At 40.3% G+C, this 12,048-nt stretch overlaps 2 protein-coding genes across 7 annotated transcripts in view; one reads left to right on the plus strand and one right to left on the minus strand.

The window, feature by feature from the left end:
* HMBOX1 (homeobox containing 1) overlaps nt 1-9,801 on the minus strand; it is a 192,257-nt gene extending 182,456 nt beyond the window's left edge. For all 6 annotated transcript variants that reach the window (XM_052644756.1, XM_052644754.1, XM_052644755.1 and 3 more), the window contains exon 1: nt 9,542-9,801. The gene's annotated coding sequence lies outside the window, so the exon portion shown is untranslated. The remainder of the gene's footprint in view (nt 1-9,541) is intronic.
* Nucleotides 9,802-10,221: 420 nt separating this feature from the next.
* Nucleotides 10,222-12,048, plus strand: part of INTS9 (integrator complex subunit 9) — a 130,673-nt gene continuing 128,846 nt past the window's right edge. The window contains exon 1 of the mRNA XM_052644881.1: nt 10,222-10,352. Coding sequence (XP_052500841.1) covers nt 10,344-10,352 — 9 coding nt within the window. The 5' untranslated portion in view covers nt 10,222-10,343. The remainder of the gene's footprint in view (nt 10,353-12,048) is intronic.

Below are 12,048 nucleotides of genomic sequence, written 5' to 3' on the forward strand. Positions count from 1 at the left end.
TTAGAATGCACATGAAGACAATATAAAAAGCTGGCAACAGATAAATCCAAAGAGAAAAAAAAAAGTGAATCAGGAAGAAAGTGAAATCTCGGATAGTGTCAGGAAGCATTTAACAGGAGGCTTCCTGTGTGCTGTTTTGGATCTGTCAGGAATTCTCTGTTCCTTATTAATTCCTGAATATTCAGGAATTAAGAGGAGAGGCAAGCCTCTCCCCGGGGCTGAGGAATCCAGGCTTTTCCTTCATTAGTTTTTCTACAGGGTGATAAGTACCCCCTTCCTTTTTATGAACCATATGGTCATATTTTCTTGATAACTTGTAAGTTTTGATTTTATCTCTGCTGAAAATAGCTATCTTGTAAGACAATATAAATACCTACACAATGTTGAATAAAACACCTTTGCTCCATCAGAGCTCTGGTCCCCATGTCTTGCTTTCTCTTTTTTTTTCTCTCTCTCTCAAGCAATTTCTTTGGAGCGCAGAGGCCCTCTGAGTTCACTTTCCTGACTGGGCTTCTAAGATCCCCTTGAGAAGGCACTCTGCGCCTTCACCCCATCGAGAGGGTGCCTGAGGCCTCCGTGAACAGAGCAAGCCCCGTGTCAGGGGCTTTATTGGCTTTCTGTGTAAACCAAGGAATATCAGCCTCCTTCTCTCCTTTACCTTCGTATCATCGACTCTGGACCACCAGGTGATAGCCAGTAAGTTTTCTAAATATGAATCTGACTTATCAGGAAGAACTACCAATATTTACCATATTCTTACCAATGAAACAAATTAAAATTTAACTGATGTTTTCAAAGCAAGTATCAGTGTAGACCAAAAAACTGTCTCAAATCCACAGGAGACAAAAACCACATGATATATCTTTTTTGTTAACATATTTGCAAATATTTTGTAAGCCTGTTTAAAGCAGACCTTTGTTGTTTGAAGTCTGTAATAATCAGTGATACGTTGGATTAACAGCCTCATTTTTGAAGACAGGCTTTATAACTCACACAGCTGATAAAGGGGAGGCAAAGGACAGCTCCTTAACTAGTCTTTAACCTAATGGTTCTTTCTTGTACCTAGACTAATAAAAGTATCTTTACCACTTTTTTCCTTCTAAAGGTATTTTCTCTGAAAACAATTTTTGAACCTTCTTTGAAGAGAATTCCCTTGTAACAAATCCAAATAAAACTGAAACATGAGCTCATAATCAATTAATCCAACAAGTTTGCATCAACGCTGTCAAAGACTAGACTAACGTTAGAATTACTGATTTTGTTTACCTAATACTGATTCTAGCATACATCCTCTGTGGCAAGAAATATCACTTAAGCCTTGAATGCATTTAAATCACACACATTTGATTTATAGAAATTTTTAATTTATAGAAATTTTTAATATTACTGTTACCTTTTACTAAAAAGTTTAACAGGTACTGATATTAAAAATCTTCAATTAAGAAAAGCTTGCCAATTTTTAAATTCTTATAAGAACGTTTAATTGGAATTTTCTATAAAAACTTTCAAGATATGCCAAAAGAACTTCCAAACTACAAAAGGCAAGATAATTGGTATGTTTCTTCTTAGTTATACTGACAAGACAACAAAATTTACGAATAAAGAGGGATCATTCAATCTCTGGAGTGACAGAAGAGTTCTGCATCTTGACTGTGGTGGTGGTTACAGAATCCACATGTGTGATAAAATGGCAAAGACCTACACACACACACACACACACACACACACACACACACACACACACACAGTACCAATGTCAATTTCCTGGTTTTAATACTCGGCAAAAGTTATGTAAGATGTAACCACTAGGGGTAACTGAGTGAGAGGTACTGGGACCTCTCTATGTTTCAACTGCCCATGAACCTGCAATTAAAATCTTTATTTTTAAAGATTAAAAACAAATAAGTAAACAAATAGCTTTTATTCAGTGACAACAAAAATACTATATATATTTAAAAAATTAACCTAAATCCCCTATTCAACAGACTGGAAAACTGAGACCTAACCAGGTAATACAAACTTTCACTGTCAGTAATAGAGTAAAGGCACTTAACTGAAATGCTGTCAACTAAGAAACATAAAATGAGAAGTAACCAATCGCTGGCAGTCATCAACAATATCTTGTTTAACCAAAGATGATCAAGTCGGCTGATGATGCTTGTGTTGCATTAAAATGCAACCAATATTTTTTATTTTTTTTCAATATTTTTTAAATTATTACATTTTATTGAAGGAAGAAACTTTTTCTGAGGGGGGAAGAAAACTCAAAAACAAATTTATATTTAACCTTAGAACTTGCACATCTGAAGCAAAGTGAGTTTACCGAAAAGCAGGACACAACATTCCAAAGAAGATCATGCCACCTTTACAGAGAGGTCTTCCTCAGACAACAAAGTGCACAACTATTCCTGTCCCGAATGGCTCTAAACACCTATAATATAAAACTAAACACAAGCTGGCTACCTTTGATTCCAGAAAATGGATTTTCAACCAGATAAAGTTAATACTTAGAATAGCTACTTTCAAGTTTCCCATTAACAATTATGTTCCATGAAGGCAAATGCTGGCTAAATTAGTGGCTGCCAACTACAGTCATAATATAGCCTCCTACAAAAATTACATTCTAAAGTCTGACCTGACACCTTAGCTGCCACCCTGTGTCCTCTAGACAATGATTTTGGGTAACATTTATCCTTACGAGACTCAGTTTGGTAAATACAAGTCATCCTTTCCCTCCTTGAGAGAAATGGGATACAGATACAAATCACCATATATGCACCATCTACCACTTTGGAAAATCAACTTGAAGCAGTGGAGCCACCCAACCTCAAGCATAAACATCAGCAGGTAAATGAAACAGATGTCTGTCTAAAACGTGGCTTCCAGATCATATAAAGCAAGTATTCAACTGTCCCAATTACAATGTAAAGAAAATACATGACCTGAAATGCAACAAGAATTCAGATTTCGGGGGGTGGAACAGAGGGGGAAAGTGGAAGAAAACTACACGAAGTTAATAGGTCTTTACTGAAGTTATGAGACAACAAGTCAGATTAACAGGGGGAAATTTACGTTAGAAACTTAAGCATGTATTAATGGGGCTAGGAAAGCAAATTTTAAAGTTGTACCCTGAATTAGGCTATAGTTTAAATAAAACTACTTTTTATTTTGAGAGAAAAAACAGAAGTCACAGCAACAGACTATGGAAGCATAAACATAGCAATAATACTTTAAAGGTCACAATTCTTTACTTCTGAAGACATGACTAACAGCTGCAGCTCTCACAAATGAACACCCAACCCTGTGTATGCTAAAGAGGTTTGTTTGGCATTGATTGCTAAGGCCTATAGGGTCTGGGATTGGTAACGATAAAATATAAGGCAGGAACAGGAGCATAAAATATTTGGTATAATACGATATAGTTAACATTTACCATATGTCGACATCATTCCAAGAGCTCACAATAATCCTATGAAGTAAGGACTATTTCTTCCCATTCAACAGGTGAGAAAACTGAAGCACAGATTAAATGATCTGCCTAAGGTCACACTCCTTGGAGGAAAAGTTATGACCAACCCAGACAGCATGTTGAAAAGAAGAGACATTACTTTGCCAACAAAGGTCCATCTAGTCAAGGCTATGGTTTTTCCAGTGGTCATGTATGGATGTGAGAGTTGGACTGTGAAGAAAGCTGAGCGCAGAAGAATTGATGCTTTTGAACTGTGGTGTTGGAGAAGACTCTTGAGAGTCCCTTGGACTGCAAGGAGATCCAACCAGTCCATTCTGAAGGAGATCAGCCCTGGGATTTCTTTGGAAGGAATGATGCTAAAGCCGAAACTCCAGTACTTTGGCCACGTCATGCAAAGAGTTGACTCATTAGAAAAGACTCTGATGCTGGGAGGGATTGGGGGCAGGAGGAGAAGGGGACGACAGAGGATGAGATGGCTGGATGGCATTACTGACTCAATGGATGTGAGTCTGAGTGAACTCCGGGAGTTGGTGATGGACCGGGAGGCCTGGCGTGCTGCGATTCACGGGGTCACAAAGAGTCGGACATGACTGAGTGGCTGAACTGGACTGAACTGAAGGTCACACAGCTAGGATGGGGCAGAGTCAAGATTTGGAACAGGTGGAATGGTAATATGCCTTTACCTGAGGGCTAAGGAGCCAATTAAGGATTATAAGCCAAGTATGCTGCTGCTGCTGCTGCTAAGTCACTTCAGTCGTGTCCGACTCTGTGGGACCCCATAGACGGCAGCCCATCAGGCTCCACCATCCCTGGGATTCTCTATGCAAGAACACTGGAGTGGGCTGCCATTTCCTTCTCCAATGCATGAAAGTGAAAAGTAAAAGTGAAGTTGCACAGTCGTGTCCGACTCTTAGCGACCCCATGGACTGCAGCCTACCAGGCTCCTCCGTCCATGGGATTTTCCAGGCAAGAGGACTGGAGTGGGGTGCCATTGCCTTCTCAGAGCCAAGTATGACTAACAAGCAAATTCACATTTTCTTTTAGCAAGATCTCTCATGTGGGAGTGTATAAGGATGAAAAAAACAAAACAAAACAAAAAACCGGAAGCCTGAAGCTGAGTTAAGAGAGCGATGTGGAAAGACAGAAAAGACGAAGACCTGAATTAATGGAATAGCAACAGAATGAAAACGAGTGAATAGACAGATACAAAGGAGAAAAATTCAGCCTGACTTCATGACTGGAAAAGAGAGAGTGAGGATGAGTCTAAGCCTTCACTGACCAGGCCCAAACCAAAAGCTGCACATTTTCATGATCCTGTTACTTTATCAAAATCTTAAAGCAGAAAGGTTTAGTATTAAATCATCCTCTTCTCAACAACAGCACAGCATCTGACTTTATCCTCTTTTAAAAATTTAACTATATAACTTAAAATTACTGCCAACCGGCAACTTCACACTAATTGTTTAATACGCAGACAGTAAAGAAAGCCATAAAACCACATGCAGACCATCACTGGAACATGGACAAAGAAGCTACAGAGTATGTGAGATTTAGCAAACATTCTTATATTTAGCACTCTAAATTTAAGGAAAATCTAAACACCCTTTAAATGGATCAGTATCATTTTATCACTTAGAAGGGGCCTACAGACAACTCCTGAGATTCAAAAAAAGTAAAACAACTCATAACTTCAAAGTTAAATAAATTATATTTTTTCTCTTGTCTATAAATGCAAATAAACAAACAAAAAAAAACCCCACTATTTTTATAGTCTAAGTCAAGGATCTGTAAAATATTACATTTTGAAAAAATGTACTATAATGTACAAATGTACTATAACGTACAATGAAAAAAATGTACTGAAAAAACTTACTATAACTTCAACCTTATTACCACTGTAAGGTAAAAACAACACTAAAGCCAGGCCCTTCCAGTAACTAACTGCTCTTGGAAAGTGTCCAAAACAATGTTAGTCAATTTCCAATTCATTTCATCTAAGATCAACAAAAACAAGTTATCTAAAACATTGGGTCATATTTAAATAGGCTCACTCTAAAAGTTTTACATGACTGAATCACTCAGAAAAAAAATCTTAGTATTTTTTACTTAGGATGGTACCTAAGACCAGTAAGTAATGGGATGGCAGGGAGAGGGGGGTGCTGCATCTAGGAATTTAATCACATATTACTTAATATTATTTTGAGAAAATTTTCAATACCACTAGCTTTCTTTTGGAAAGACGCAGACTTTGGCAGAATCCGCAAAAATCACGATTTGCAGTAATACTAAAAATCTCCATAACTTCTATAATGTGGTGGTGCAAACTCTGATTTCAAGCTTGAGTTTTTAAAGCTTCTTGTTACTTGTGGTTCAGATTTCTTTTTTATGGGGTGTATGTCTGATAGGTATATACCAATTTCATACAAAAACAAACAAAGTTGTTTCATATATGTGAATGTACATACATCACACTTCAGACAAGCTGTGATTTATATACGTGAATGTACATATATCACACTTCAGACAAGCTGTGACTTCCACTCAAAGAGCTTTTTTATAAAGTTCTAGTAAATTGAGAAGTAAATGCCAACAGTTAAAAGAATAATCTAGCCAAACAGCAAAGGGAGCTATAAAATTAAACCTGGAAGTAAAAAAAAAAAAAAACCCTAAATAAAGCAGATACACAAAACGAAAAAATCCAGCACACTTGCATTGGGCTTGTTAAAGTTATCTACAAATGTTAACCTTTTTTAAAAGTTGAGGAGTATACCAATTTTCACTTATGAAACGTGACATCCTAGGATAAATTTCTAATACTCAAGAAAAATAAGTCAAGTTTAAAGATCTGCATACAAAAATACCAGAAGAACTGCAAAGAAATGAAGAGAAAAAGCAAACATGGTTTTAAAGGAAACATAGAAACCACCTGAAACATTAAAAGTGGGATGGACTCACTATAATAATCAAAAGATCCAAAATGAACAAAATGAACAGTGTATTTAACATCTTCAGGAACAAGAAATGCCATCCAATCAATACTTGCTACAAAAACTGCCATAAACTGGTTACTTCTTCTTTTTTCAAACCATAAAACAAGGAAAGGTTTGTTGCAATATATTTGTAACTTACCAATACTGAGCTACTAAGTTTCTATTAGATGCTTCAACTAAGATTTGTGCAAAGACTGAAATTTATTCAGACAGCAGTGAAAAATGAAGCCTCACTAAAGACACTGAGATAAAGCTGACCCCTAAAGGCTCCTTGGTGCACATTTGCAACCACAGTATTCACAGCACGCTGTACACTAAACTAGCAACAGATTGGTTAAAAACAGTTTGAATTTTCAACTTCTCATTATACAGGCAACATTTTTAGAAGCAATCATATTAAATAAATGTGTCTCTTTCACAGTTACCGGATGAAATTTTAAGCTGGACAGGGACCAATGCCCTGATTTTCTACTTTTTTCGTAAACCATATGACTTCCACATGCTGAGAATGTTTTATGCTTTAACCTGCAGTAAAGGCTTTACATCATTTTACTGCTCAGTGCCTGAAATGCAACAGAATCACCCCATCCATTGCAAGGAATATATTTGGCTTCAACCAAACCACTAGTCAGAAAAAGTTTAATGAATGCTTTTCTCAGTAAGTAACTTTGCATTTCCATAGAATAAAACAAAATCTGAAGTGAGGGTAGGGGGGAGGGAATATATTCTTATATTTCAAAGTTTTCCAACTCTAAACAAACATTTTAGCTTTTATATTTATAAAATAATCATTGAACACTTAAAGACACTGTTTAGTAGAATATTTTTCAGCAGAAAAACACCGTTATATGGAGTTATATAGGATATTTCTCCAGGTGTTGCAAAGGTAATATTTCAGGCTAAAATATAAGATTAAAACAAATAATTCTGGAAATTCTAGTTAATAACAAACTAAAACCTCAGCTTTGTATCAACACATTGTATATCCTAAGTTTGAGATTTAGAAAAAAAAATCTTTTTTTCTATTCAGGTCAATCTAAATAAATATGCTACCTCATACTTATAAGTCAGCTTATCTGTGTAAATGACCAACCACAGGAATTTCAAATCACAGGTTATAAAACATACCATATAATTACACACCGTGTAGCTTCCAGTTTTTAGAGTATCTAAGGTCCTTTACTGATAGGTTCAAGAATTGATAAGCCAAATATGTAAATACATTAAATTCTCAGCAGTCGAAAAGACAAATTATGCCGATTTATTTAAAAGTCCATTATACTAAACATATATGACAAAAGAATGGTTACTGAAAAACTTACATTTCCGGGTGAAAGAAGTACAAATTATATTATGTTAATTCTTCTGGTGTAATGTTTTTAAATATTAAAGACTGTGAGAAACAAGAGATGTTGCAATCCTCTTCCCTTTGTAACTCCAATTGAAATTCGGGGGGAAAAAATCAGAATTCAAATTTCCCAACCTCGACTTACACACTTAATTCAACTAGATCTAACTCGGCTGTGCAATTTTAAAATAAGTTTAACGCAAAGCACTACAATCTTGATGTGATAATTACCTGCGAAATAAATGCAAATTAAAACCAAATGCAGGTCCTTTTCATCGAAAGATGCATCTTACAGCAAAACCACTAAAAGCACAACCACATAGAACCAACTAAAGAAACAGGCATAGGAAGCAGCATGTCCATCAAGGAAGAGAAACGTACCATGCCAGCACAGAAACGAAGCACGGAAGGGAGGGAGGGAGAGCAGGCAGGCAGGCAGAGAGAGAGAGATGGCAGAGGTTTCTACACCTGCAGGATCCCACAGAAATTAACTAGTTACATCACTCTACCCTACATGATACGTAAGATTTTTAAAGCTCCAGGGTAAATAAAAACGGTAATCACTCTAAACCATCATTCAACTTTACATAGTATAGTATTTGTAATGCCAACTGCATTCTCCCCTTCACTCACCCAATGTTTCCTCTCGCTTCCATACCAGCTTTCAGCCAAATGCGAGACAGAACAGGGTGGGGTAGAAGAAAAATACAAGCTGCGCCTTTTAGCGAGTCCCCACGCACCCCCGTCAACAATTTCCAACAGTTTTTCCTACTACGAAAATAAGTCACCCAACCACAGGATACACAACAGTCATTCCGTGTCTTCAGCAGACACACAGGGTCGCGTACAGAAGTGGGCACTCCCGACCCCCACCCCTCCGCCCCCGAATCTTAAGTAATGTTTCATCTATGGAAGGCGAAGACGACCGAGGAGACCTACTGTTTCGGGGTGAGGATGGGTGGAGGACTCCTTTCCAAGTAGCCCCAATAAGTGTAACCAAAACACGGTTCCGGAATAAAATATTAAGAACACTCTTCCTTTCCCACCTAGCTACCGACTTTAGGATGCAAAAAGCCATCTCCACCGCACCTCATCTCTCCGAGGCGCCTGCCCTGAGCTTGCGGTGGAGCTGGGTCCCGGGAGACAGGGAGGAGTGTGAGCCGCCGATGGGACACAAACGAGTTGCTCCCCGAGGCCACCCCGCGCCGCTCCGCTAGCCCAGAGGTCCCGGAGCCGCACCTCGCGCACGCCTCTCCGCCCAGGCCCAGCTAACAGCTCCGACTCCGGCTCTCGAACTTCCTCTCCTGAGACATTTATTCAAGGCTAACCCATCGCCCGAGTGCACGTCACCCAGTTTCAAACACAGCTCTGCACCCCAAACAAACCCACGCACCTCAAATTCCCCTCACAGTTTCCCAAACTCCAAACGGGAGACCCCACCTCCAGGATTCAAACCTTCCGCCCATTGGGGAGGCAACCAGGGGAAAAGAGTTGGGAGCACCCGACGCCTTTCAATTACCGCCCCCACAAACTGCCCCACCCCAGACCCTGCGTTCGGTCACCCCCGCGAAACCCCACGCTTCCTCCTACCTCTCAGTTGGGCCGCTTAAGACTCTCATCCCCAGTCCACTCACTTACTCCCCCCAACACCGCCCCCCCCCCCAAAAAAAGTGAAGAGAAAGAAGTGAGGAAAGAGACTGGAGAGACTTGAGGCTTCCAAACCACTCGACTCACCTCAGAATGCTTGCTGAGTTCTCTCCGCCCGGCACAGCCCCCTCCCCAACGTCCCGGTAAGAAGGGCTGAGGTCTGAGGTAGGGAGGAGGGGAAAGCGGGAGGGGGAGGGGTGTCTTCCGCGTGGGGCGCCCGTCGGGAGGGGTCTGGGGAGGGGTTGAGGCCGGCGCAGGAAGAGGAGAAGGGGGAGGGGAGGCCCCTATCTCCCAGTCTCCCCCTGAAAAACCTCCCTTGTCTCAATCACATCAGACTGACTGTCTTTGTCTGGCTGACAACCGCCATATTGATATCAACAGCCCCGCTCCCACCTGCTGCCACCGGGCGGCCCTGGGAGTTGTAGTTTTTTTCTCCCTTGAGTAAAGGTGCGGGACTCTGCGTCCCGAGGCCCCAAGGAACTACAGCTCCCGGCAAGTACCGCGCCCGTGCGCCTTCCCACAGGGAGGAGGGGAAAGGGGCGCCAGAGCCGTAGGGACTACACATCCCAGCATACCATGGATTCTGGGCCCAGATGAGGGACATGATATCATGCTGGGGTGAAGAGGGAGGATGAATTGGCGGCGCGGATGAATTTGAGCTGACGGAAGGAGGCGTTCTAAGAGGAGAGGAAAAGGAAAGATGACCACGGTTCCCATGATGCACGGAGAGATGACTACATTTCCCATGATGCACCGGGAAGGAGCGAAGGGGAAAAAAGACTGCATGTCCCGCGATGCTCTCGGCGGGCCCGTGGTGGAGATTGAACCGGAAGACGCTTTCTGGGTTTGAGAAGTCGAGGAACTGCTCCTTACCAGCCAAAAGTCCAGCATGAAACTGGTGAGTCTCTGCTCTTAGATCGGAGGGCATATCCTTTTGGAATTCGTCGTTTCCACCTTGGGAAGGGAACCGTCGCGGACGAGGGGTGGCAGGAAACTAGAAGGTGGAGTGAACCAAAGAAAGCTGATGTTTGTTGTTGAGTTTGAATTCCAACTCAGACCCTTCACAACTGCTAGGTGCAATTCATCCCTTGGCGCGGCCCTTTTGGTTAGATAAGAGATTGAATCTTGTCACCTTTCTTCACAAACGAACCAAGGTTGGACTTTATGAACCAGGTTTGATTTGTTTCCCGCCTGCCACGTGAGTGTTATAATTGGTACACTTCTTTCCACGGGATTGATACTTGAAGCGATCCTTTTTACAGTTGTTGAGAAGGTTTGGTAACATGAACAGAGTTTAGAAAATTCTAGGCGAATCTTAATCTCTTATTTAATTCTCTGTTATAGACTCCTAACTTCCCTTGATCATTCAAAGGAGGTCGAAGTCAGAGTGTGATCTTGGATGGTTTGAGTCTTAAATTCTGTATAAGATGGGCTGAGAGGAAGTGTTAACTGGCGTTACAGTCTAGAGCTGTAGGGACTGCGTGAGCTAAGGTTATATGGAGCATGCCAGGATACCTGGAAAAGTTCTGCATCACAAAACTGAGACGCTTGGCTTATAGGAAAGCTGTTCAGGCATTTGTTTTGAGCCATTTAATTCTCAGTGTGCACAGATTTAACTAACTTACTCCAACTAATTAATTGGAGTTAGTAATAGCATAATTTGAGTAGAGAAGATGTGAGATGCTGTTTCTCAGGCTTTTAAAGTCATGTTCCTGCAGCCAGGTATTGTCAGGCTTTACTTTCTGAAGTTTCTGAGGAAAAACAAAAGGTTTCTCTTAATTATTTGAGCATGCTTTTGAAAAGTACGTGTGTATGTACCCACACACGGTACAGGCATATATATTCTGCACAGTGTCAGCTGTTCTTTGAGATGGCAGAGAACATAAGAAAGGTGGATTCAATTCCAAAACTGTCTCTATCTAAAGCTGTTTCTATTAGAAGGGCACACAGATCAGTAAACCTTGAGAGTGTCAATTTGCTTTGGGGTCAGTTTTCCAAGCATTTCAAAATGCAGAATTGAAAATCACCACCCTTGTCCTAAAGAAGCATGCAATCTAATGAAGAAGATACAAAGTAATGAAAAAGTTACCATTCACCTCCATCTGGGTGAAAGGAGTCATCATGTTTAGGGTTTGCTGATTGAGAGGATACTGGGGGTATGTGGGGGAGTCAGATACAGCTCCTTTGGAAACTCCTTGAAGAGGGTTCAGCTGAGAGAAGCCAAAGAGCTTGGCACCTAAATGGTTGAAACACAGACCAGGTTTCATAAATAAAAGATAAATCATGGTTGATGTGTGTGGTGCGAAGGCAGGCAAGTGGGAAGCAGGTTTCTTTTCCTATAACAACTCATTTGCTGATTGTATCAGAGCTAGGGTTTAATGTACATATACTTTGGTTTGCTTATAAAATTCTCCTGCTTACTTTATTTAGAGATGTGAAAACGTGGAAAAAGTAGGAACTGTTTTTTTCCTTTAAGAACCATAAAATGCCTCAGAGGAAGAGGAATTGTTCTATCTATACTCCTTCCTCTTTATTGTTCATCCACCTAATAACTAAAACTCATTTGGTACTTGATGATTTATAATACAGGAGTA

This window comes from Budorcas taxicolor, chromosome 8 (genome assembly GCF_023091745.1).
Source record: "Budorcas taxicolor isolate Tak-1 chromosome 8, Takin1.1, whole genome shotgun sequence".
NCBI classification, from domain to species: Eukaryota; Metazoa; Chordata; class Mammalia; order Artiodactyla; family Bovidae; genus Budorcas; species Budorcas taxicolor.